This window comes from Epinephelus fuscoguttatus, linkage group LG15, assembly GCF_011397635.1.
Source record: "Epinephelus fuscoguttatus linkage group LG15, E.fuscoguttatus.final_Chr_v1".
Lineage (NCBI taxonomy): Eukaryota > Metazoa > Chordata > Actinopteri > Perciformes > Serranidae > Epinephelus > Epinephelus fuscoguttatus.
Window position 1 is genome coordinate 4,845,373 of NC_064766.1, and position 26,655 is coordinate 4,872,027.

At 41.6% G+C, this 26,655-nt stretch overlaps 1 protein-coding gene across 2 annotated transcripts; it reads right to left on the reverse strand.

The window, feature by feature from the left end:
* Positions 1–3,248: 3,248 nt before the first annotated feature.
* On the reverse strand, positions 3,249–26,655 carry paxip1 (PAX interacting (with transcription-activation domain) protein 1). Of its 2 annotated transcripts, XM_049599371.1 has the most exons (23): positions 26,379–26,654; positions 23,484–23,618; positions 21,752–21,795; positions 21,479–21,542; positions 21,195–21,305; positions 20,856–20,931; positions 20,189–20,716; positions 18,943–19,046; positions 17,899–18,736; positions 17,216–17,310; positions 15,355–15,450; positions 14,562–14,699; positions 12,117–12,238; positions 11,670–11,854; positions 10,512–10,555; positions 9,050–9,117; positions 8,817–8,919; positions 7,878–8,046; positions 5,672–5,772; positions 5,289–5,423; positions 4,834–4,909; positions 4,205–4,265; positions 3,249–3,537 (listed from the first exon to the last, which is right to left on the reverse strand). In XM_049599371.1, the coding sequence occupies exons 1-23, from the start codon at positions 26,457–26,459 to the stop codon at positions 3,522–3,524; spliced, it is 3,390 nt and encodes a 1,129-aa protein (XP_049455328.1). In that variant the 5' UTR covers positions 26,460–26,654; the 3' UTR covers positions 3,249–3,521. The 2 variants fall into 2 exon arrangements, with proteins under 2 accessions (XP_049455328.1, XP_049455327.1); XM_049599370.1 differs by lacking the exon at positions 3,249–3,537 and having other exon boundaries at positions 4,186–4,265; positions 26,379–26,655.

A 26,655-nucleotide genomic window follows, 5' to 3' on the forward strand; every position in this document is an offset into this window, starting at 1 on the left:
GAATACCTTGAAGAAAGCTTTCAAAACCTCAAAAGTGAGGAAAGGCAGAGACGAAGCTTTTGTTCTGAAATGTGACCTTTTATCTGAGAGTGAATGATTGTTTGACCTGTGAACAAAGCTGAGTTATTGATTCCTGAAACTGATAACATCAGTTCATTCATGTCCAATTTCTCAGGTTTCTTATTTGCAGCTTTATTTCAAAGGCTAACTATGCTTATAGATAAAATATTTTGGAGGCAGTGGGCCTCATGCAGCATCATTGTCTTAAATTTCTCTTAATTTTCTGTAAAGAGAAGTCACTCTGGCACATGAACCAGACAACTGGAGAGATGGCAGCAAAAAAAGGCTGGAAAAAGTTCTGCAGTAGCTAAATTATTAAATAAACTCAAATGTGATTTTTCCAGAGCAGTGGTTCTGAAATGTGTCAAGTTTGTTAAAAAACAAAACAAAACAAAACAAAAAACACTATTTTGAGGTAAAGTGAATTTCTGGAACAGAGCTCTTATTTTGAAGTGCTGTTTCCTGCTGTAGAGTGAGTGACAGACAGCTACTTAACAGAAACAGCAAACTAGTTCAACAACATGGCCAAGCGCAAATATGACACTAAATGTATTAAACTGTGTGGACCTTGAACTAATGACTAAGGAGAAATCTGGATCCCTGGACTGGACCAGTTAGGAACCACTGGTCCAGAACATTTTCCTGGCGTTACAGGAACAAATGGCCCTGCTCTTTGCTAAATCTGGGTGTCAAAATGGCAAAACATTTGCGATGCTATAAAAGCCATATCAGCAGCTGTGGTGGGGGAAATATTCAGACCCTTTAACTAAGTAGAAGTACTTATACCACGCTGTAATTTTTAGTAATACTGGTAAGAGCGCTACATTGAAAATGTTACTTAAGTGAAACTGTGTGAGCACAATTAGGAAAATAAATTTCAGTATTACAAGCAAAAGTACTCCTGCAGAAAAATTTAAATCAATTTAATTGAAAAAATAATTAAACTAATTAAAAAGTAAAGAAGCCTGTTCTCATATTTAACAAGCTGGAACTATAAAATGATTAAATTACTCAAAGTAAAAGTACCTCAAATGTACACTATAGTAGAGTACTTTAGTACATGTACTTAATTACATTCCAGCACCGGTCAGCAGAGGGACGCACAGTAACTGAAATGACAGTAACTGGGATCAATGGACCAACTACAGTGGGATTTTTTAGTCCTGAACGATAATTCAAACATTATAAATACTCTAAAACATCTACATTTAATTATATTCATACATTTTCATGTACAGTACAGGCCAAAAGTTTGGACACACCTTCTCATTCAATGCGTTTTCTTTATTTTCATGACTATTTACATTGTAGATTCTCACTGAAGGCATCAAAACTATGAATGAACACATGTGGAGTTATGTACTTAACAAAAAAAGGTGAAATAACTGAAAACATGTTTTATATTCTAGTTTCTTCAAAATAGCCACCCTTTGCTCTGATTACTGCTTTGCACACTCTTGGCATTCTCTCCATGAGCTTCAAGAGGTAGTCACCTGAAATGGTTTTCCAACAGTCTTGAAGGAGTTCCCAGAGGTGTTTAGCACTTGTTGGCCCCTTTGCCTTCACTCTGCGGTCCAGCTCACCCCAAACCATCTCCATTGGGTTCAGGTCCAGTGACTGTGGAGGCCAGGTCATCTGCCGCAGCACTCCATCACTCTCCTTCTTGGTCAAATAGCCCTTACACAGCCTGGAGGTGTGTTTGGGGTCATTGTCCTGTTGAAAAATAAATGATCGTCCAACTAAACGCAAACTGGATGGGATGGCATGTCGCTGCAGGATGCTGTGGTAGCCATGCTGGTTCAGTGTGCCTTCAATTTTGAATAAATCCCCAACAGTGTCACCAGCAAAACACCCCCACACCATCACACCTCCTCCTCCATGCTTCACAGTGGGAACCAGGCATGTGGAATCCATCCATTCACCTTTTCTGCGTCTCACAAAGACACGGCGGTTGGAACCAAAGATCTCAAATTTGGACTCATCAGACCAAAGCACAGATTTCCACTGGTCTAATGTCCATTCCTTGTGTTTCTTGGCCCAAACAAATCTCTTCTGCTTGTTGCCTCTCCTTAGCAGTGGTTTCCTAGCAGCTATTTGACCATGAAGGCCTGATTCGCGCAGTCTCCTCTTAACAGTTGTTCTAGAGATGGGTCTGCTGCTAGAACTCTGTGTGGCATTCATCTGGTCTCTGATCTGAGCTGCTGTTAACTTGCCATTTCTGAGGCTGGTGACTCGGATGAACTTATCCTCAGAAGCAGAGGTGACTCTTGGTCTTCCTTTCCTGGGTCGGTCCTCATGTGTGCCAGTTTCGTTGTAGCGCTTGATGGTTTTTGCAACTCCACTTGGGGACACATTTAAAGTTTTTGCAATTTTCCGGACTGACTGACCTTCATTTCTTAAAGTAATGATGGCCACTCGCTTTTCTTTAGTTAGCTGATTGGTTCTTGCCATAATATGAATTTTAACAGTTGTCCAATAGGGCTGTCGGCTGTGTATTAACCTGACTTCTGCACAACACAACTGATGGTCCCAACCCCATTGATAAAGCAAGAAATTCCACTAATTAACCCTGATAAGGCACACCTGTGAAGTGGAAACCATTTCAGGTGACTACCTCTTGAAGCTCATGGAGAGAATGCCAAGAGTGTGCAAAGCAGTAATCAGAGCAAAGGGTGACTATTTTGAAGAAACTAGAATATAAAACATGTTTTCAGTTATTTCACCTTTTTTTGTTAAGTACATAACTCCACGTGTTCATTCATAGTTTTGATGCCTTCAGTGAGAATCTACAATGTAAATAGTCATGAAAATAAAGAAAACGCATTGAATGAGAAGGTGTGTCCAAACTTTTGGCCTGTACTGTATCTCAATTTTTTCCCCCTCACATTGGATAAGCAATTTGCGGACTGTGAAAACAAAATGTTTCCTCCTATCTTTCCAAGAGTGCTCTCAACCACTTGCAAAATGAACTTTACCGAAGAGAGGAGCAAAAAAAGGAAAACATTGGGAATTCCCACAAATCAGTCAACTTTAACAAAATAAGAACACTTTATGGATACGAACAAAACTATGAGAAAATTTGTTCGTATAACGTTTCTTGCATGAGGCACAATGTTTTTTAAGCTTGGACATGATAAAAAAGCAACAAAAAGCAAAGAGATTTTTCACAAACATAAAGTACAGTTTTTATTCCAAAAAGCAGCGTGTACGAGCTGAAGCCTTTACACATTCTATTTGAACAACAGAAAAAAGTTAAAATCTTCTATAATTTAAACATTCGTTTCATAAAAATAACATCCATTTATTTATTCTCAAACAGGTAACAAAAAGCTACAAAATGACTGGAGATCTATGCACAGAAATAAAAACATAGAAAAGTCAGTGTGGCTGGACTGTACACAGGTGGTTTCCTGATCTGTTCCTCCTCCTCTTCATCCTGTCATGTCATTGTTGCTTCACCATCAAGTGAACTTATACGTGTGACTGTCAAGGAAACTCATTTTTGTCTGCAGCACATGTCACAGCTGTCACAGAGGTAACACAACTAATGGGTATGATGCAGGGCTGCTCCATCATGGCAAAAATCATAATCACTATTATTTTGGTCAATGCTGAGATCACAATTATTTAACATGATTTAAGAGGATTACCTAACAAACATTTTAAACTTAAAAAAATGAGAAAAAAACATTTATTTTTTTTTACAGTGGAGTTTCTTAAACTCTAAATATAATTCAACTGTTAACTCCAGCGTGTCCACACTGTAGACTGTTCGGATGCTGCACTGCCCTTTTGTTTGAATTCTGCCTCTTTCGTTCTGTCAACATAGCGTTATTAATAAACATTTTGATTAATGATAAATGACATTTCTGAACCGATGCCGAAATGCAACTGTAGCCAGTATCTCACTAACCAAATATCCTTCTAAAGCTGAACTCTCATATGTGTACATGTGTGATAACATCTGTGTACATAATGTATCCTTTATATTAATTATATAATATGCAAAAAATTGGACGGCTGTTCATGTTTAATAACAGTATGGCTCCACTTAGTGTAATCCATAGGTGCTATCATGCTATAGCAGCAGTAATGGTCTTATAAGAAGCATTTTGTCCTGAGCTGTCATTGCTGTAAAGGATATGAGTCGTAGTCCAGTTTCTGGGTGAGAACTCCTGTCAAGATGAATTCAGCGTTGTGGACATCTGGACAACACAGGCAGCAGCAAAAACACATCAGCATAAGTTTAAATGGAACATCAGCTTTACAGACACACTCATCTCTCCACGACTCTTTGCTAAATCTGGGTCTCAGAACTCAGGGTCACTTGCACCAATGCGTACAAACACACATACTAGTTTTCATTCATTTATGAGTGAAATTCTGCTCTGTAGACTGTTGTACAGGACAATGTCTGCAACACTAGGTGGATGAGATGGACAAAAAACAAAAAAATTAAGAAATACAGTAGAGTAAGAAATGAGTGCAGTAAAGAAACACAAGACATTACAGTGAAGAAGTGCAGTAAAGAAAGGATAAGATTTTGAAAGGCTTAACTTTAGCTGGAGCGACCCCAATATTGATCATAAAGATCATATCGGGGCATCCCTACTCTTGACTATTTTTTGTAATTGCTTGTTAATAGAGTACAATACTCAGCATTTAAATGGGAGGAAAGCACAATCCATACCAAGAACTGTTTCCTACAACTATTGGTGTGGACAACACTTCACACTGTGAGTGTATGTGGATCTGTGTGAGTGTGTGTCTTACCAATGTTTTTCAAGAAGTATTCTCTACAGAGATGGAGGTCATTGTCGCAGGATATTAAAATGATTTCTGGAAGGTTCTGCAACAAAAGACCAACATATCGTTAGAATTTTTTAAATAAATAAACAAAATGAAGTCAAACTATTGTCGAATTATCAGAGATATTTTAGCATCCATTTTTTCAATCTTATCTAATCAAGTTATACTAATATGTGTTACTGAGTTTGTTTTATTATGAAACTTGATATGAACATAAATGTTACCATCATGATTCTTGTGGCTGTGAGAACTTTGGTTAAAAATCCTAGAGGCTTATAAACCCTTAACTGGTACAGCAACCTGATTTTGCTGCATATCAAAAACATCTCCCAGAAGAATCAGTGTTTTTAAGGACATGACAGGATATGACAGCGGACATTAAAGACACAGCACTAAAGAACTGTAGGTATTTGAAGGACCTTGTTCTGTTTATGCTCCATGATCTTTCTGTAGGAGGGCTGTTTGGCCAGCAGCTTTCCACCAGCACTCTCCAGGATGGGTTTCATGGTGCTGAGGCTGGGGCAGATCCCTGGGGTGAGGTAGAAGTACTTCCCCTACATCACCCATCACATGAAACAGACAGAGAGCCAGTGAGGCAGTGAAGGACAGCGACAAAATTCATTCAATTGAGCCAATCCTACTTTACAAATTTTCACCACTGTGTAAGCTCTTTCCAGTATTTCAACCAGTGAGAATAACCTCGATAACAATACAGTATCATCTGCCTGATTCATTCTTTCCATCTGGTTAAAACTCCAGTCCAACTGGTTTCAGAGTGAACTTGTGGGAGTGTGAATCTAACCTTGAAGAGGGGTGCACTGTGGGCTCTCTTTAGTGACTCCTCCAAACTGAAGGCAAACAGTACTTCCGCCTCTGCATCCCTCAGAATATAGCTCTGCTCATCTGCAACACGCACACACAAAGACACACAGACACACAGACACACAGAAGGCTCAGTCACTACTGTGTGAGACAAATGAAATCAAAGTAAAATACATTTTAAATTTATACTTTAATTTCATAAATCCTGTCTTTTCAGTAGGAAAACAGACTCGAAATGAAAAAGGCATACTGAAACCCAGGATTAGTAGGGTTCAAACCCTGAATGGGAACAACACTAATGAGTTTGTGCTGGCACAAATGCCACAAACATGTACAACAAAACCTGGTGGACAGAATTTCTCCAAATTTAGTGCTCCTGCTCTGGAGATTAAGTATTAGCCAAGATCTGAAGTGTCATACTGACTGGTACATGTGGGTGTGGTCTATTTAGAGTCATATGCTCTATTACGCTTTTGCTGAATTTACTGTGGACTGGAACAAGTTAGAGACACGAAACTTGGTTACACAACTGTAAGTGATGTCCACCCAGCACTAAGTCCTGAACGCACTCACCGAGTTTTATTAACATCTGACAAGGAAAGGGAAAATGGTGGAACGTTAGGCAAAACTTTTAGTGTGCAATTACTGAAATAAATTGTTATGATAAAACTAGAATTACCGCCCTGTGGTTGTATGCCTCCATGTATCAGTCAAGTTTCTGTTACAGTTTACATCCATGTCTATGAAAACATAGATGCTTCACACACATCTTCCCCCCTGCAGCACAGAAGATCTGCACAATCAGCACAGTTTGGTGGTCACCCAAGATTAGTGTCACCAATTCAGTATCTGACCAAATGTCTCCCCTTCAGTTCCTGAGTTATGACACTGAATAATGGCCAGAAAGGGGTTTTATACAGAACATTATGATGTCACAGTGAAGCTGACCTTAAACCTTTTGGATAAAATGTGTCATCACTTTTCACCGTCACTGTCATTCACTGTCCTGTTAGACATTTGTGTGAAGTTTTGTCATAATTATTAGCATGTGAATTCTTGAGTTATGTTACAGTGACCTTGACCTCTGACAAAATTAAATGAGTTCATTGTTAAGTCCAAGTGGACATTTGTGCAAAATTTGAAAAAATTCCCTTGTGGTGTTCACAAGCATAACTGTACATTCAAACCAAAAGCTTCCAAAGAGGCAAAGTCTTGTGGATGCCCAAGAGGCACGACTGTCAAAAATATTTGTGGCAGCTTTGGTCGCTCTAGTCGCTCATCACGTGAATCATTGAACATTTGATCGTGCTTGTCAATTTAAAGGAGCTGCAAAGCGGACTACTGGCTTCAAAGCAGCGTAGTTGCTGCTTGCTGTTGTCCAGTCAAAAAGCTCATAGTTGGACTACAGAAAATTATGTTTGGTCAATGAAAACAGAAAACGTATGTCATCCCATTCAAACCAAGCAAGGAAGACCTGCATGCTACGTCGCAACATTAGCCTGCAATTCTCTCCTCTATTACTAACATTACACACTTTGAAACTTACCAGGGTGACCAACTACCTCCGCAACGCGGTCCCAAGCCTCATTCTTTTTATTTTGGTGTCTGTAACTGAACAGCGACACATCATAAAGGACAAGCCATGTAACCAAAGTTACCCTCTTCATTCAAGCACATCAGCATTCCGATTGGTTGCCGCCGAACCGTGTCAGAGCTCATTACCATAAAGTTAAACAAGTTTTAACTCCCCTCCGGAGCTGTTCCAGTCGCCCAAGACGCGCAGCTGATGACCAAGTCGCCCAAGTCGCTGGGCTCTCATTGAAAATTAATGACTTCCGCTTTGGAAGCTCTGGTCGCTTTTGGTGTGAACGTACAGTAAGGTGGACATATGTACATACAGACAGACAACCTGTAAACATAATGCCTCTGACCGCGGCTGTTGCCAGCACAGAGGCATAAAAAATGTGAATGGTCTCACTCCTTCTTTAGACAAATGAAGTTTGTTTGCACAGTTATGTGAAGCCTGAAACCCACTTGCTGCTGATTTTGTCAATAGAGCTGTCTACTTCTATTGAGAGCAAAAGGGTTTGAACCCTATATGGCTGCTTGCATCAATATTTTTTAAATCATTTTTTGGATTGTCAGCAGTATCAGCCCTGACCCACAACACACAAAGTCACACATACCCACAAACTTCTGGCTCCTCCAGCTCTCCTCCAGCCACTCTGGACTGACGATGTGTTTGACCACAGACATGGCGGTGAGGAACTTGACAGTGCGGGTCACCTTACTGGCCACCAGGTGAGTGACTTTCTGACTGCTGTCTGCTACTTCTCCACCTAAAGCATGTAACCTCTGCAGGGAAGGGAAACCATCAAACACTGGAAACATTTAGCAGCAGGAGACAGTCAGTACATTTACATGCATGCAGTAGTTGAGCTAAGCTCATAGCTTGGCTAATCAGTCAAGTCGGATTTCTTGTCTTGTCTGAGTATACATGCAGAAGAGAAAATCGAATTTCTGACCAAGTACGTCTGACTCCGCCTCGACAGGCGGCACTGTGTCCTTTTTAATATAATGCATACTCAACTAGTTCCAGTTGACTCGAAAAAGAAGCTACCGACGAATGAAGGTGACGGAGATGGATGTAGTTTCCTCGTCTGTCCAGAAGTGCATCTTCTGCTTCTCGGTCGCCACAGTGTTTTTTTGTTTGATTGTTTGTTTTTCCGGCAGTTACTGCTCTCTCTCCTTCTTCTTCCAGGTGAAAGCCATCAAAAGAAATAGTGGTGCATGCATAAAACGCTGAGTCCGACTCCTGATGGACTAAGTGGATACATGCAGCAATAGTTCTATTTTCAATGTTTACATGCATTTAAAAGTCCGTTTTCAGTTGGACTAAGCCAATAATTCAATTTTCTCAAGCTGCATGTAAACGTACTGAGTGTGACCTCATTAAAGCACTGGATGACATGAGTGAGTGTAACAGTAGTATCCTGTCTGATGGTTGTACACTGCTCTGTTTAAATAGTGGGGCTTTGTGAGGTCTGATGCTAATGTGGATACAAGTGTCAAGAAAAGACATAATGATACACATGGTGTTTGAGTGAGTGATCAGGCTGACTTGCCTTTGTGTACTGCTGTACTTGCATGGGCTCAAAACCTGTGAACATGACTCGGGGAGTGGACTCCGGAGGAAGCTTCTTATTGGGGGACTGGATCTCTTCCAGTCTGCACACACAAACAATAGTACTTACACTTACAATATAATCCGGACACAGTTATCTCGACAGTTGATGTTTGGTTTAACTCTGCCATTTTACACTGACAAACTGCCTGTTCCCAGGTCTGCTATACTGACCTGGCCTTCTTGTTTGCAGGCTGGTTGGTGGAGTCAGTTATCTTCTGCTTCTGGAGCAGCTGGAGACTCTAAACACCACACAGCCATAACAGGGAACAACAGATGAGCCAACACAGCACAAACACAGGTAGCACAGCATCTATCCTTTACTATCTCTACTGACAGAATAATTTTCATACACTAACAAGCATTACATCAAATCTGGTCTCTGGGTCAATCTATTTACATTCACTGTACATGTGGGTCACACCATGGACGGCTTTGTCTTTCATATTTGAGTAATGTGAAAGCAAACGTTTTCAAGCTCTACATTTAAGCCAGCAATTTATAAAGGGCAACATAATTAACACTGGCATAAAAGTATTGGGAAAAGTTTTGTCAGCAGCAGATTTCACCACCATCTACAAGCACAGAGCAATGCCAGCCTTATACCAAACAACTTTTCAAGCTATTTCACTGTCACAGACCAATTTTCAAGGTCGGATTAAAATCATGACAGTTTTCCCTAAGTTAGTGAGCGCTCCTATGATCTTAATCATTTGGTGCCAGGTGGTCCTAAAAATTAGTCTGAGCTGTTTTAAGTCAGTCTTTATCTCATGTTGATGTTCTGACATGCAAATACTGAAGTTCAATTACGTCAACAACCAATAGATACGGTCTCTCCAGCAGCTAAAAAGAAGCAGCAAACCAGGCAGACAGTAAAATAAAGGGGACTCCGGAGAGGTACAAGAATGTGAATAAGTCTCTATTTGTTTGCACTGTGGAAAAGGAGGGGAAACTAGTGGGGCTGTGGAGTGAACAAGGGTCTGTGTTTAATTCAGCATGTACCTGATCCACTAACCAGTACTTATTTTAGTGAGAGACCTTCATTTTTAAAAGCTTTGCCTCCCATTCTCACAGTCTCCTCCTACTTAAATACTTAATTGTGTTTTTGGAGTTTAGTATGTTTAAGACACAGGACAATGTAATTGTCACACTTTAGTATTTGAAGTCTTTTAGTGTATGGTGGGCATAAAGTATATGCAAATTCAAGGTCTAATATTTTTTGGTTTGGAGAGTAGTTATATTTGGAACTAGTGCAAGCTGTAAAACAAAATACAAATAAATTTGCACTGAATATATGATTGATAAAACAAAAAAGTTTAAGGGTAGCATTCAAAGGAAACTGATCTCTCCCCAAGTTGTTTAAGTTGTTAAAAGCAGGTATGTAAGACGGATGATTCATGGGAAACTGATCTTTTTAGTCTCAGTTATATACTTTCAATTACTCTCCAGTAGAGCAACAAAATGTCATCATTTCAGATGGAGCCATGTTAGGCTGCTTTGCATATAGGTACAGCAACAGCAACGAAAACAGAATGAGTCAATGAATGACTGAGCTGTTTTTTGACACAACAAACAGAAGAAAGTGTGAAGCACACTGTGGCATTCATGTCATGAAACAGCACTTCAACAAACTCACCGCCAAAGCTTCGGAAGATACTTTAATCGGCGTTCTCCAGGCAGCTACGGAGAAAACAGAAGCAGCACAGTTTAATTTACACACACACACACACACACACACACACACACACACACACACACACACAAAGGCAAAAAGCATCTGGCAATTACAACCGAAACACTTATTTTCAAATATCCTTTAGATACAATATCAAACTTAAGGCGTTTTCATTACTCATACTCATGTCATGTAGAAATACATACAGTAAGGGCTGAGAGATGTTATGGAATAAATCAAATATCACAATATCTCTGACATCACTATTGTGATGGTATAGTAGGGTTGACAATTGTGTTTTCACAATATATTTACATGATGAGATTTTTGATAAACAGTCATCAGTAATGTGTATATAATGAGGCCAAAACACAAGTGCCAAAAACTGCAGTTCCTCTAATGGCCACTTGAGGATGGTTATTATGGTTTTAATTTACATTATTAATTGAGTGGTCACTTTGAGTAACAGGTGGGTGCTGTCCATTGACAACTTGGTACCATATCAACAATGCTGTGTTGGAGTCTTGTTCAGTGTTTGGTTGTGCTAGAAAAAAAAACTTTCAGGAGTGGGATGTTCAGTTTTTGAAGTAAGTACATTTTGTTTTGCTGCTTTGAAGGCTATGTTTTGCTTTTTGCTATTTTTTACAAACAGCATTCGTCTTAGCATTGTCATGGGTAACCACAGCTGTAAATGCATTGTGCTACCCAGGCTAGCGTTAGAGTTATCTCCCCCCTCTCATCTAAATATGGTCACTTCTGGCATAAAAAAAGACAAGATGCCAAAATTCTACACTTGAGGCTTCAGAATAGAAGTCCGCAAACCAGTGGGTTACATCACATCACGGTGGCTACATCCATAATTTTATATGGTAAAGACAAATAATAGAACAGCTAGAACAGTCTGGTAAAAATCGAAAAATGGCATAATGTAATGCAGCCTTTAAAATCATGATATCCAAAACATAAGACGATATCTAGTCTCATATCATGACATTGATATAATATTAACATATTGCCAAGACCAGCATATAGTACATATACTATATATGTCTACTTTTTACCTCAATATCCAACATAAAATCACTCTGTTTTAATAATGGTATATTCAACTGTATGTACCCAATAGGTTCTGGACCAGCTGTGGATTAGGCACCAGTGGTTCGGGGTGCGTGTAGATGGAGTATCTGCTGTGCTGAATTTGTCTTAGTGCTTCAAAGTTTCCCAGCAGTATATCACACAGCCACTGGGCGTTCACACATGGGATCTTCCACTCCTTTGCCTTCTCATATTTAAGCCCACTGGGTCTGAGGAGAGAGCAGCAAAAGGGCCATATCAACAACACTGTACCTGGGCCCGCACAGGCCAACATGGCCAGGTGGCAGAAAACATTCTGAACTGATGGTGCAAATCCTAATATTTGATACACAACACATAGACTCAATTTTGTTCTTTTTACAAGTCTGTTTTCAATTTGATCACAACAGTAAGATCTTGTTATCTATCCTCTGCTACAAGTGCTACAAATGATACCACAGACAAGCGCTCATCCATCTCTCCAAATCTTACTCTTTACAGATGAGGACAGTGTTACTGCGACACAGATATCCCGTGTATCTGGCACCAGCAAGGTAGGCCATCAACTTCAGGTCATCCCTGTCAGCATCCACAAAACCTGTCACTGATATAATCTGTCAACAACAGATTAAAGGTTAGAGGACAGAGATAATAGGCAGACATCACAAACATACAATGGTAAAGAAATAAGACATTGAAAATGATAGAAATGACTGTCAGTTCCAGAGTGTAAGAATAATATAATTTAAAAGTATTATCCTAAATGAGTTTTGGGTCCGGGCGTGGGAGCCCTTCTGTGCGGAGTTTGCATGTTCTCCCCGTGTCAGCGTGGGTTCTCTCCGGGCACTCCGGCTTCCTCCCACAGTCCAAAGACATGCAGATTGGGGGCTAGGTTAATTGATAACTCTAAAATGTCCATAGGTGTGAATGTGAGTGTGAATGGTTGTTTGTCTCTATGTGTCAGCCCTGCGATAGTCTGGCGACCTGTCCAGGGTGTACCCTGCCTCTCGCCCGATGTCAGCTGGGATAGGCTCCAGCCCCCCCGCGACCCTCAAGAGGATGAAGCGATTAGAAGATGAATGAATGAATGAGTTTTGGGTCAAGGCTGTGCCTCGTCACTGATTCTGTCAGATAGATTCTGACAGAATCAAGTGTGAGCCTGGAGTGTGTCCAGATTGGTGACATTAGGACTGCACCTCTGCTCTTTGTTAGTGATGTAGTTCTGCTGGCTCCATCAGCCTGACAGATCTAGCATACTCTGAGGTAGGGTTGCAGCCAATTGACCTATGGCTAAGCCCTGCCCTCAAACGTGATGAGCCAATCACTGCGCATATAGCCATTCCCATACACTCAGACATTCTCTGCCTGGACGTTCACTGAAATGCATTACAGAAAGTCAGTTTTGTTCGGTTTTATGAGCTTTTTCTGAGATTTGAAGTTTAAAAATGGTCAAATGGTGTGCATGGGGTACATGCAACTCCGACACAAGGTATCCTGAGAGGCTGGGCGACGGGGTGTATTTTTTACCCTTTCCTAAACCACATCTCAACCGAGAAGTGTCTCCTTTGGATAAAGCTGTGTGGTAACGTTACACCACAACATCAACTCAACGTGAATAAGATTAACAATGATGTCTACATCTGTTCTAAGGTAAGTCAAAATTGTGTTTGAGGCAACATATTGTCACTTTGCTGGAAAGAAATATAAAGTTATCTTTAACATCTCTAGCTAACATTAGCTAAAGTTAGCCTAACGTTAGCTCCTAGCTGTGTTGTTCATCATGTCACCTTGTTTGCTGGGAGTTCATTAGCCTGTTTTGTTCTAGTTTTGTTCTTTGGTGATCGTACATCATTGTTAGCTGTTGTCCAAAGGGCTCTAGTTAAACTGAGTGCATGAATGCTGATCCTCTATCTTGTTGTCTTTGATGGTGACGGCAACAAGATGAGGTTTATCATGCTTACACTGGGACTTTGGCTTTTTGGCTTGTAATTTAAGCTTTTCATCGACCTTCTCAACAATAAAATGATTAATATATCCCTCCAATGCATAGTTTAGGCCCTTTTGGTTACTTCTCAATGACATCTGATCGATATGTCTCCAAAAATCATCAGTTGCCTCCTGCGAAATGCCGTGTACTGTGACACCTGCCATAGCACCGGTCACTGAATGTTCATAGTTTGTCTGAGTGAGTGGAGGGGGGCGTGGTTTAGCCATAGGTCAATTGTGGAGCATGACATCTAGCAATGGTTAAAAAAACTACCATTGCTGCCCCACGTGACGGACTTTAAAGGAATTATTTGCTGATTTTTAACCAGGTCTATATCACCATAGTGTAGGGAGTGTGTGCAGATGAATGGTGTGAACAGCCCCCCTTTCGCCAGCTTCAAAAGCTCTGCCAGATGACGCAAAACACTTCATTTTGTTTCATCGTCACCTGAATTTTCGCTCATGGCACAGGCGTGGAGTTCCCTTTGTGCTAGTATGAGAGGGAGCAAAGAACAAACTCCCACACCATGGTGATACAGAACTGGTTGAAAATCGGCAAAGTATCCTGGGTTCTTTATGACAAGAGAACTGAATATAGATGCCTATGATCGACAGACCAAATTATGTCCTTTCATATTTCAGTGAAATTGAAATGCTTCAGGTCGCTGGTTAGTACACCTCCCTGTGAAGGTATTCTGGGAGGGCCAGAGGGCCCTTATTGAAATCTGAATCTCATTAAGAATTTAATCTGGTTAAACAAGATGGGTAGTGGGAGTTGCCAAGTTCTGAGAAAACATTAGAATAAAATGGCAAAAAAAAAATCCTTGATGTGTAAATGTTAATGCACTTTTTTTTTTACTGCCAGTGCATTTATCCAATACATCAACAGATCTCAGGCGGGTAGCATGACTAAGCAAACCAAAGTAGCTTATTTCTGTCAGTTGGACCTACGTGCTGAGAGCAGGGTTTGGCTCCAGGAGGAAAGGCGAAGGGCAGATGTAAAGTCCGATGAGGAGGAACCATCCTCTTCCTCTTCAGTACAGTGTTGAGCCAGTGGGCTGTTACACAGCGCTTTCCCTCTCTGAGTGCCTGGTCGAGAAAACACCACAAACAACAACAGTGACAAAGACAGCATGTTTTGGGCAAACTGAATCAAACTTGGTTAAACTAAACTAAATCAAGACCTGCATGACATTCTTCATGCTCTTCAGTCAGTATTTTCAGTAGACTCGCCCTTTTCCTAAAGCTGTAAATTCAGCTTTCAGACAGTCAGTCCACTCTCCTGTCAGCATGTTTTCTTTGTGATCTCTTTGTCTTCTTGATACCTGATGCACCATTTCTTCTCAAGGATGTGCACTTTTCTCTCTACTCTTGTCCCTGTACACCAACAGCTGCACCTCCAATCATCAATCTGTCAAGCATCTGTCACCACACTCATTGGACGCATCTGAGGTGGGGATGAGTCCACCTGCAGGTGCTTTTTTTCCCGTGAGGCCAGTATATTTTGTTAATTTTTTGTGCAACAGGAGTAGCCTGTATTTACATTCTGCTAAAAACTCCAGCAGAATGACACCAGGGCAAATTCCTTGTATGTGAAAACCTACTTAGCAATAAACTTCTTTCCAATTTCTGTAGGTTTGCAGTGTGTATGTCAATATCAATATACATACACATCACATTGCATGCTGCACAGAGGTAGAGTACTTAATAAAGTGGTGTATGTTCAGATAGCACATATTCTTACCTGTACATACATGGTGCTGACTTGACTCTCACACAGCAGGTGTGTGCAGCGGCTGGTCAGGGTGGGGTCAACAGCACCTCCACACGCCTGGATGACCTGAGGGAGGGGTTTAATAAATATGAACAACATTTATTCCTTTATCTTTGCTGCTCAGTACAGTGGCCCAAAGGCTCAGTGCACCGCAAATTAAAATAAACACATACAAATAGACAAAACAAAAGCAAACAGAGAAACATCTTTACCAATTTGACAACACATGCACAACATTTAGAAAAAGCGCTCCAAGAAGCTCGCAACACAACAGAAACTGTTTCTGGGGACACTAAAATGTGATGCACACGGCTTGTTCTTGGCTTGTTAAGTAATTGAAGTCAACAGTCTATCAGTGGCATTGGAAATGAGCTAAAATGTAGTTGTTTTTTGGGTTGTTGTTTTTTTGTTTTTTAACATTGTGACCATGATTGAGATAATTTTGATTTTGAAGATCTCTGTTGTTAACCTAGTGTTAGCCACTCAGCTAACATAAACTGAGCCTGCTTTGTAATTATTTCTGAATCATTTAAATTGGCAAGCTAATAATACGCAAAAGGCTAACACTAGGCTATGTTAACAGTAGATATCTGCAATCATATCTGAATCATGATCACAATGTTAAAATACACAAAACAAAACAAAAAAATACATTTTAGCCTATTTTCCTACACCAGATTTCAATTACTTCATGAGCCAATAACCATGGCAACTGCAAGTATTTCCAAGCTATGTGCATCACCTTTTAAGCCCAGCTCAGACCAAATATTCGGGATGAAACAAGTTGAAACAGTCAATGACTTGCAATGCACCATTCTGCAGTGTTCTAAAAACCTGATGGCTCACACTAATGCAACTAGATGAGACAGTGTATCATTTCTATGCAACAACTCTCTGTATTTCCATTCTGATTTCCAGCTTTTCAGGCTTATTTTGTGGCTGAATATTATTTGTAACCTGTTAAAATATGAATGAGGATAGTGATAGTGAGATACTGGCTACAGCTGCAATTGTAGGAGTGATGAAATTGGCAAAAACAGAAACAAAACAAACATCAGATTGACTGTATTCATAATCAATACACCACAATAATATAAATAAGCAGTGCCAATTAATCAGTCAATGAGAATATGTGTGTGTGAAGGGATATAAGCACATACAGATAGCAGCAGCGACCCACCATCCAACACCACACACCGTGAGGAAGGAAACGGAGGGCTCGGCTGGGACAGAGCACCTGTGCAGCAAGCGAACACTCCGTCTGTAGTCATTTTGACTTTACCTGTGGACTTCACTACAAGCCGATGGGCTGTAGAAACAGGTGACGTTCTTTATGTTTTAAAACCAGGTGCCGGAGATCTGACCAGCTGAGTTGCAGGTGACACCATCAGCGGGCTTGAGTTGAGCTCAGACCGACCAGTTCACACCGCTACAACTTTTCACTGCAACGTTCTGAAATGGTTTCATCTCTTCCAAATCACTGGTCGGAACTGGGCTTTAGTATCGCCTGGAATAGTTTCTGTTGTGTTGTGAGCTTCTTGCAGCACTTTTTCTAAATGCTGCGTGTGTCGTGACATTGGTGATATTTCTTCATTTGCTTGTGTTTTATTTATTTTCCAGTGTTTTTTAAATTCGCAATGCATTGAGCTCTCAGGGCACCAGCGCTCTGCAATATTTCTGTCTTTTTTAAACACATGTTGAATATATTCATCATGCATGCAGTATGTTTAATCATTAACATAAGCTGCTGGTTATTTATCACAGGCAGCTCTAAATGGAAGGAGAATGACAAACTTCTTGCTTGTTTTGTGTGACTCAGTAACTGTCTTACCCTCTTCCATGTGGCCAGGAGTTGTTTGTCAGCCATCTGTTCTGGGTAGTCAGCAATAGCAAACACACAGCCTAGCAGGAAGCCATCCTGTGGAACTGAGAATTAGAATAAAAAGAAAGTACACAAGTGAATCTGCAGGTTCAAGAAAAACATCTGACAAGACCTTTTTAATGGACCTGCACTGAGAACTGAGTCCCAAACCAATTTTAGAAATTAAATTAGGGAGGAAGGTTCTAAAATCAGTGACAGAATTTTCTCAGATAGGTTTTTATTGTCAAAAAAGGTCCATAACAGAGAAAAACTCCACATTTAAGTGATTGAACAGACTATTTTGGCCCTATATGTACACTAGGCAATGTTTTTCACACACAGTATGAGAGCATTTCCAAAGTGGTCAGCATGCTGGATAAATCTCAAAACCTTTTGCAAAATAATGACCTACCCTGTCCAGGGTCTGTGTAGCAGAACAGTTAAACACTACTATTTGTCACCTTAACTTTGTATGTGGTCACTCAATTCAAATGTCAAGTAGGGCTGAACCTGACTCGGAATTATGTCAGTATAACTGGATCTGGGTTAGGGTTAGGGTTTCACTCTGAACCAATGTTTTAATGTAAATATATGAAACAGTAGGGCCTGGAGTGACCAAAGTAAACTTCCACATTGACTCTGGGTGTACTCACTTTCTTGTCCTGGCTCGTGTCCAAACAGCTGGGAGACGTGAGGAGGCTGCTGGAGCTGAGGCTGCAGCGTTGTCTGGTGCTGCTGCTGCTGCTGCTGCTGCTGCTGCTGTTGCTGTAGGACCTGCTGGTTCTGATGCTGCACAGCCTGCTGCTGTTGCTGATTCTGCAGGTGGTGCTGCTGCTGCTGCTGCATCTGCTGCATGTGTTGCTGCTGTTGTAGGAAATGCTGCTGCTGCTGCTGCTGCTGTTGTAGATGTTGTTGGTGTAACTGCTGTTGATTCTGCTGTTGCTGCTGTTGCTGTAACATCTGCATTCGCTGTTGCTGCTGTTGGAACTGCTGGAGCTGTTGTTGTAGTGCCTGTTGCTGCTGCAGCTGCTGTAAACCAGGCCGCAGGAGCTGCTGAGGCCGCAGCTGCTGCTGGGAGAACGCATGCTGCTGCTGCTGCTGGGAAAACATCTGCTGTTGGTGCATTTGCTGCTGCTGCTGCAGAAACTGTTGTTGCTGTTGGGGTAACTGTGCAAACCCTTGCTGCTGTGTGACTTGTGACTGTTGATGTTGTTGCTGTTGGTGATGTAGCTGCATCATCTGATGCTGCTGCTGGAGGTGCATCATAGGATGCTGCGGTTGCTGCGGTAACTGTTGGTGTTGTTGCTGTGCAGCCTGGTGTGACTGTTGCTGTTGCAGTAACTGTTGCTGCTGCTCTGCTGTGAGGGGCTGGCCGGGCAGTTTGGACTGATTAAACAGAAGAGGGTTGGTACTGTTTGGGGTCTGAGCATGGCTCTGATTGGTCTGCTGCTCCAATGGCTTGGTCTGATTGGCTGTCAGATTCTGGATGATCTGCAACAGAGGACGAAAACAAAGACATTAAAAAGAATGAACTGATGTACATGGTAACAGTGTTACCATGGCCTCATTGCTGGTCCATATTCAGTAACATCAGAATGATACGTCATGAAATGTGGCAGTGCCCCTCCTCAGGTAGAAGTTGCCTCAGTGGCAGCAGGCAGAGAAAACTCAGCGAGAGCACTGCTGGGATTTCTTACATGTGCTACGTTGGCAGGTCGATTGGCTGGCTGCATGTCAGAGTTGTTGGTGATGTTGCGGAGGGTTCGAGCAGCCTGGCTCCACCCCTCTGGAACTGATACACCTAAAAAGCAGAAAGAGGTGAAACCTTCAGTAAAAAAGCATTCTCGGAATCCATCAGCTGTATTCGGCATCTGACTTCCAGCAGACGGCGATACAGCCTCTGGGGGCAGACCCCTGATTTTTTTTGGCATTCCGTTTTGATTTGGGTGGAGGAGGCGAATTTCCGTTTCGGACTTCCGTTTATATATAAGTAAATATGCTGCACCATTGCGATGGATTCAGAGTTTGCAGTGACGCCAATTATGTTCCGCCTCGTTAGTTCACCGCACGGACCGTTTAACCTGGCAACAACTGCAGCCGGCTCAAACATGACTGGTCAATATCGCGCGGACTACAAACAACCTAAAACCGGAAACCAGGGCTTTTCCGCTCTTCTTCCGGAGGCAAGATCTCCGGGGTCCGGGACTCTACATTCACTGAATGTAGAGTCTGTATATAGATACTAGTAAAAAAGATACTTATAAAAAAAAAAAAGAAAAAAGAAAAAAGACGTGAACTTAATTCATTGTATAAACCGAGAGAGAGAGAGAGAGAGAGAGAGAGAGAGAGAGAGAGAGACTCAGATCAACCAGTAAAACTAAGCAATTCAAAGTTTTTGTAATTGTGTTGCCTTCTTCTCACCTCAAATGTTTTCAGAGACGTATCTTAATGAACCATTCAGCTGTAATTCCACATGTTGTTGAAATTAAATATCTGGTCATGAACCCAAATGGTGATCTAGATCTCTCTGTGAGACATGTCCACTGACGACCCATGTGGAGTTTTGGAAACTAAAAATTGCCAGTGTCAAAATTTAGGACCAAAGTGTCAGCAGAAACTTCTGCTCAGACCCACATCTACAAAAACAACTAATCAGAACAGCACAAGAAATGACAAAGCTAGAAAATGGCCAAAGCTTGTTATTTACTGTATTTCAAAAACTGAGAGGGGTTCAGATGGACATTTCCACTGCAGCTCACTGATTCAGCAGATGATCATCAAACAACCTGACGTACCATCAACCTGAGGTCATGGACTTTATTTAGAGCATCTCTTAAACTTGTCAGATGCTTGTTACCACACAGTGTAGGTTTTCTAAAGTATGCCTGACGGTGATATAGAGCTGGAACTATGCAGCCATGTGGACTTTCCTCCCATACTGACCTTGCTGTGTGGTGTGACTGATGGCGGCAGCAGCAGAGCGAGCCTCTGCGGGCAGAGCTCCTCCACTGCCAGGTACAGGAGGAACAGTGGCACACAGGTTAATCAGCCCGCTGCCTGTGGACGACACTGGGTCTTTGCTGCCGGGTGGCCCGCCTCGTCGTCTGGCTGTGCCAGTCGCAATAGGAGGGGTTGGCGTGACGACTTCAGCCGGTGTCCAGTTGAGGTTGGTGCCCTCCTTCTCTGTGGATGAGTCATCATCAGAGTCATCAAACATCCGCTCACTGCGGCGCTCAGGTTTGCAGGGAGACGTCGGGGAAATGGAGTTCAGTTTTTTGGGCCCTGGTCGTCTGCGGGGGCTGGACTCCTCACCAGATGAGCCGCCACTGGACAGCCGGGATCGCCGCGGGCTGTAGCTTCCATCTGAGTGGGAGCGCTGGTCGTATGACTCAGCTTCACTCTCCTCCTCTTCCTCAGGCTCCACGTATGTGAGTCTGGGGTGATAGAGCATCTCATCCTTCCTGCTTTTGTCTGTAAAAGGTTTATAGAGGAACAAGTCACAATTGTTGTGTACATCATATAATCACATCCTAGAATCTAAACCAACCACACTGTGCAAACTAAAAAGTGAAATGATGCATAATTACACCTGAAACAGCACCAACATTACCTTTAACTGAATCTATTATCCAGTCCGGGGTGACAATCTTGATGCCTGGGTGTTTTAGGGCACACTCAAACTTGGCCTAGAGGGCAAATAAATAAATAAATAAATAAATAAATAAATAAATAAATATGTGAGTATTTCTAAGTGTCCATAATGATGAACATGACAGTCTTTCATTTCCACTTGTTCTACAAAATATGCTTTTACATCACGAGTTTGTGTAAAGAGCCTGAGCTCAGCAGTGACGCTAACGACAGATAACTCCATGACAGAAGTCCTTGGCAAAAACAAGCACAGTGGGACCAGTAACAAAGTAAAGATATACACAGACCATGCACTTACCCCCTTTGGTTCCTTGACTACTAAGTGGGTAACCTTCTTGTTGAGGTTAAGTTGACATTCTCCTCCATAAAAGGTTATGTACGCCCACAAAGCGTTGAGATCTTCTGGAAGCTGTGTACGAGCGCATGGATGTACTTTGTTTACTGCAGAGTAATTTAACTTATCTCTCTTGTCTACATATATTTCTCAAAATTTCACAATATGTACATGTTGAGACCTTGAGAACATTAAAATGGATTTCTTCAAGACAGCTCTCTCACACACACAAATACACACACACTTACCCTGGGAAGACAAGCTGTCACACCAAAGAATATCTGTCCTGATTCTGGGGAGAATCCAGTGACTCTGTGGGGTTCATGGTTATAGAAAAACACAGGAAAATGCCACTCCTATTGTGACATTTTGATAAAATGCACACATTCTATGATCTTCTGGACCAATGAATCCCTCCAGTTTCTGGAGTTCTAAACATTAATATTCTGCTGTCATTAACACTGTTCTGTTTTTTTCTCTTCAAATTACACCAATTTGAGATATTGCGGGCAGAAGGATACGGTAACAGGTCTCCACATCTGACTGAGAGGATCACCCAGGACGGCTGAAAAACAGGGAGAGAGCGATAAGTTAATGTTTGATATTTACTTCTCTCTCAGGTTCACTGGTTCAAAGTGGTTTCAATCAGTCAATTGATGGAATCAATTCCCAAAGGTGAAATCATATAAAAAACAGTTCCAGTGAAATGTAATCCTGTCAATCAATTTTTGCCTCTTTTTGTGCTCTTGTTTGTTGTTTCCAGACTGGCTGCAGTGCATGTATTTAGAGTGTCCTGAATGGTTCTGATAATTAATGGTTTCTGGTTGTGGAATAATTTAATTGTAGTTTTGATACAGTTGCTTCTGTTTTACAAATTGAATCCACCACAGTCTCACTGAGTTCATTGATGTCATCAGTGACGGTGATAGTGGTGTCCTGGAACGTGTGCGTCAGACTGCGTCATGTAGTCCAGACTGTAGGATGGCCTCTGATTGGCCTGATCATTTCATGAACTCTCACATCACTGGGGGCATGCATCGCAGTTCATTTACATATTTTGATCTCAACAGGATAGCTGCATGGTCTCTCTTCCCAAAGCGGGGGGTTTCATCTTAAGGTTAGCCTGATCTGAGTGTCCAGTTGTGGGTGTAACGTCGGCATTACTTGTCTGTGAGCAGTTCAGGTCTTTGCAGAGATCCAATGGGGCAGCCTCTGCACTCAGCCATGGCAGACTGCAGATCTCTGTGTCAGTGACTGATGTAAATTTACTTGGTAGAAAGTGCGCTCGGCATCTGGTTGTCAACAACTCCAGAGCAGGTAAGCAGTAACAGCACAGCATTTCAATATTATCACATGACACCAGTCCTTATTCACTATAAAACACAAGCCTCCTCCTCTTCCTTCCCAGTCCTCTGTTCTGTCATATCAGCATATAGAAAAAGAATCACCTGGTTGACCAGTATTGCAGCATTTAGCTAAGATTTTAAATAGAGGACAATACAGTTCCTGATATCCCATTGGAAACTGATGCGAGCAAGGTATTCTCCAGTTTATAATCCAATGCCTGTACAATGGCCAGCAGGATGCCTGGCAGAGAAGATCCATGTGGCCAGGATCGCAGCCATTGTTTCATTTCTCCACACTTGCCATGTTGCGTCAACCAATGCAGACACAGATGCAGAGATGGTCTTGCTTGTCCATCTATGTGGTCGGAATCATAGTTGGTGCTAATCTTCTCCACCTTTTCCTCAAAGTTTACATTTGAAAACGTTGACTGGCCAAGTAGCAGAGTCACAGGAGGAGAGCGGTGAGTTGATCTCCCCATCCTGATGAGTGACCCGCAGCCATATGCAATCACCACCCGACACCAATCACAAACAGCACAACCAATATTTGTAAAATAGGTGAAAGAGCATAAATTTAGCACAAATTTAGAACTGTTACTATTTGACTGAGATTTCAAATTAACATTAAGGAAACTTACAAAATGATCACCTCCAACATGCTGTGATTTTATGCATTAAAGGAATAGTTTTGGGAAATATGCTCATTTGTTATCCCTCTGTTTTTAGTATTTATGCTTGGGGAAGGTGACCGGCTGCAGGACTGCTTTTGACCCAAAATAAAAAAGACGAAATGGTAAAAAAAGGAAAGGAAAAAAGACGCCTATTTAACTATAGAGGGACAAATTGATAAAAATGACACAAAGACTAACCTTGGTTAGGTGTGAACATACTCTGGCACAACCCTTACCTTGACAACAGGCAGGTCAAAAACTTCTCTTGACTCGCCCACCTCAGGGTTGTCCCCGTCCTCTGCAATGATGTGAGTGGCCAGAGCATTGTAGGACACCTCCTTCCCTTTTCCGGCCTTCAGCAGCTGCACCACCTGAAATATCAGCAGAAGGTTCAGTGCTACAGTCAAAACTGGTGTCAATACTTGCCCCTTTAAGGTGGGAATTTCACACTAATATGACGCCTTGCTGTTCTGTATAAAGGCCTTGAACACCAAGCCAACTGTGTACCATTCGTCAATGTTGAAAGCGCCCATGGCCCTCATCACTGCGGTGCGTCCCAAACCGCTGACCCTTGTCAGCGCTAGTCAGCTTTTTTTGGAGTCAGTGACTCCAATTTATGCGCCTGGGGGGTGAATGAAATCACTCTGATTGGCAGTTCAAGAGCTAAAGTCAAGAGGGAGTGAGGTTGAAACAAACTTGTTACATTGGGTCAGATCATTTTTCTTTAGCCACTGATTTCTTTAGCAGACACATTTCCTGATGGTTTGTGTTATTGTTCACTGGCATAGCCAGCCAATATGCTCTGTTCTTTCAACAATGGATTGTGTTGTTAATGTGCTAACTGGCTAACTAGCATCAAGACTAGGATCAAGAGCATTTTTTGGTTTCTCTTTTGGATGATGATTACAGAAAACTGCCTTCTGCTGATGTGGAGAATTATTTCATCTCACACAGGCGCAGAACGCACATGCTGGTTGGCCGTCAGTTGAAGTGTCTGCAGTGTGTTCATGTGCAACTTTTTGGCCAAGACACAGGCAACGTGAGGTGACACAGTAGGAGGCTTTTGTCGCTGCTAGTTGTCTGAAATCGGTTCGGCAGTAATATATCTATATATCGTACAGTCGTTACATCGCCCGGCCATACCAACACATAAGTTATATGTCGCACTAGAGACCGATGCTGTTGTGTTGTCGTGTGTTTGATAGCAATGCTAAACCACTAACATAAAAGTGGTCTTCGATAACAGTTAAGTTCATAGCAATTTCTTAAAAATAAGTAATTCTTTAAACAGGTGTTGCAGCATGATAATTATAGAAGGCTTTAAAATGATACTACAGCTAGAAATTTAGTTTGAGTATGTGCTAGTTGCCACAGAATGTTATGAGGATCTGCTTTGAACACACAAAAAAACAGAGCTATCACACAGCTACACAATATGCTGCTATGATTCATAACAAAGAAGCAAACATGTCAATCAATCACTGTCACAGCGTCTTTCTTTTGTGATAATTTAGTTAGAAGTAACTACATGTCTATCAAACACATTCAGAAATTGAGAGCATTTCCACAGAATTCAAGAAATACTAATGGATTTCAAAGGCTGCAGCATTTCAAATCCATAGAAAACCAAGTCAGGTGCCTCAACATGAAAGACTAGAAGCCATCTTAGATGTGATACAGACAGTAATAGGATTGAAATGCAAAAGGACCGGACACTACGGGCAGAAAAGGAAATGGCAGTGAGAGAGTGTGTTCCAAATTGCATACTTTTGTTTTTTACTGTTAGTGGGTACTGCAGCTGCCCTTAAAATGTACATACAGTTGCATGCAGTATGCACACAACTGGGACATACTACTTCCTCTTACATCACACCCTGAACTTTGACCCTCTTTCTATACATCTGTTGCCTTGGCAATCAGCTATCAGTGAGCTGTCAAGTTATCTGTTTGCGGCTCAGTCGATGTGACGAATCTTCCACTACACAGAGTGAGTCTTGTGAGTCAAGATAGCCAGAAAAGCATGCTGGCTTACGTAAACTAGGACATCCTGGTATTTTTGATATACTGCACATGACATACTATGTATTTGGACATACTAAAAATCTTTTCATGACATATTAAACAGCATGGTAGTATGGGTATTCAAATGCACACAGGGTGTTTTTCCCCAGTCAAGTGCACTGGATTAAAACTGGGATTGTGCATATTTTAGACAACCAAAAGAGTATATGACTCATTAACGTTTGAAACACAGCTCCCTCAGAATTCAAAATGAGGCACTGGTTTAGGTTTTAAGTGAAAAGGCACTATGGACAACTACTGTACAGTGACGTTAAGTCCTCATGTTGTTATTGCGCTTGAGCAATAGCTTCACAAGTTGGTGTACTACTTGACAACAAAGTTGCGTTTCATTCATTGTTAAAATCACATTACTTAATGGGATACAGCAGTTTATACGTCGCTTCTGCTGTATATAAACACGCTGAAAGAGAGGTGCAACTAAGATCACTATTTGGCAGGAAGTACAACTCTGTGCCACAGGTCCCCAGCTCCAACGAGTGAAATAGCGGCGATACATGCGCAGTAAAGGGCGCCCTATTGAGCAAGATGCTGATAGTCACAGGTTGATGCAGAATAACATTGTGCATTATTCTGTGCACAAGAGTATTTCACTGCCCATAAGAACAGCACTGAGGTTGCTGGGCGGTCATGGTTTAGAAAAAACAAGCTAACAAACGCCGGCTTTATTACTAGCTTAGCAAGCCCTTTGACAGATAAACCGCAGGCAATAAGCTAGCAGCTAACCTTCTATGCAACTGCGAAACTCATAGCTAATGCTAAGGGGCTGCATGAAAAGTGCAGTGCTGTGTAACTTAGCTTCTAAACAAAATATTCACAGTCAAGTCGAGTATCATAAACACAATCTCACACATAACTTTACGGGACAAAATATAGAGACCGCCTCAATACTTAAATGTTAGCCAAAGAGCAAGCTCACTGTTTTCATGTAGCATGTCAGCCAGTTAGCTAGCTGGTTAGCTTCTGCTGCAGCACCTCATTTAAACTGAATGGTGCTAGCAACTTAGCTTTTTACCAACTTAGCTACAAGAAGCTAACGTCCAGAGCCTCACCTTTTGGTCAATGTCCCCTACCACGTAGAATTTGACATCTTTGAAAAGTTCGTCGGAAACCTTCTTTTCCTCTTCAGACATGATTGTCCATTAATATCATGTGGTTATATATAAAAAACCTAGTCAAAAGCTAAAAGATTAAAAGTGTCTATGTTACAGAAGCTGCTTTGGAGCGTACAGTAAACGGGGAGACACTCTAGCGCCAAATCGCTGAGCGCGCCTTGGACTACAACACTCTGAAATACTGAGGGGGGTTCTGCAATATATTATTACTTGT

Coding starts and splice junctions, on each gene's coding strand:
- paxip1 (XM_049599370.1), bottom strand. CDS start 26,459: ATGTCTGAAGAGGAAAAGAAGGTTTCCGACGAACTTTTCAAAGATGTC. Junction 21,543..21,751: donor AGATGTGGAGACCTGTTACC/GTATCCTTCTGC, acceptor TGAACCCCACAG/AGTCACTGGATTCTCCCCAG. Junction 18,737..18,942: donor GACCTGCCAACGTAGCACAT/GTAAGAAATCCC, acceptor CCTCTGTTGCAG/ATCATCCAGAATCTGACAGC.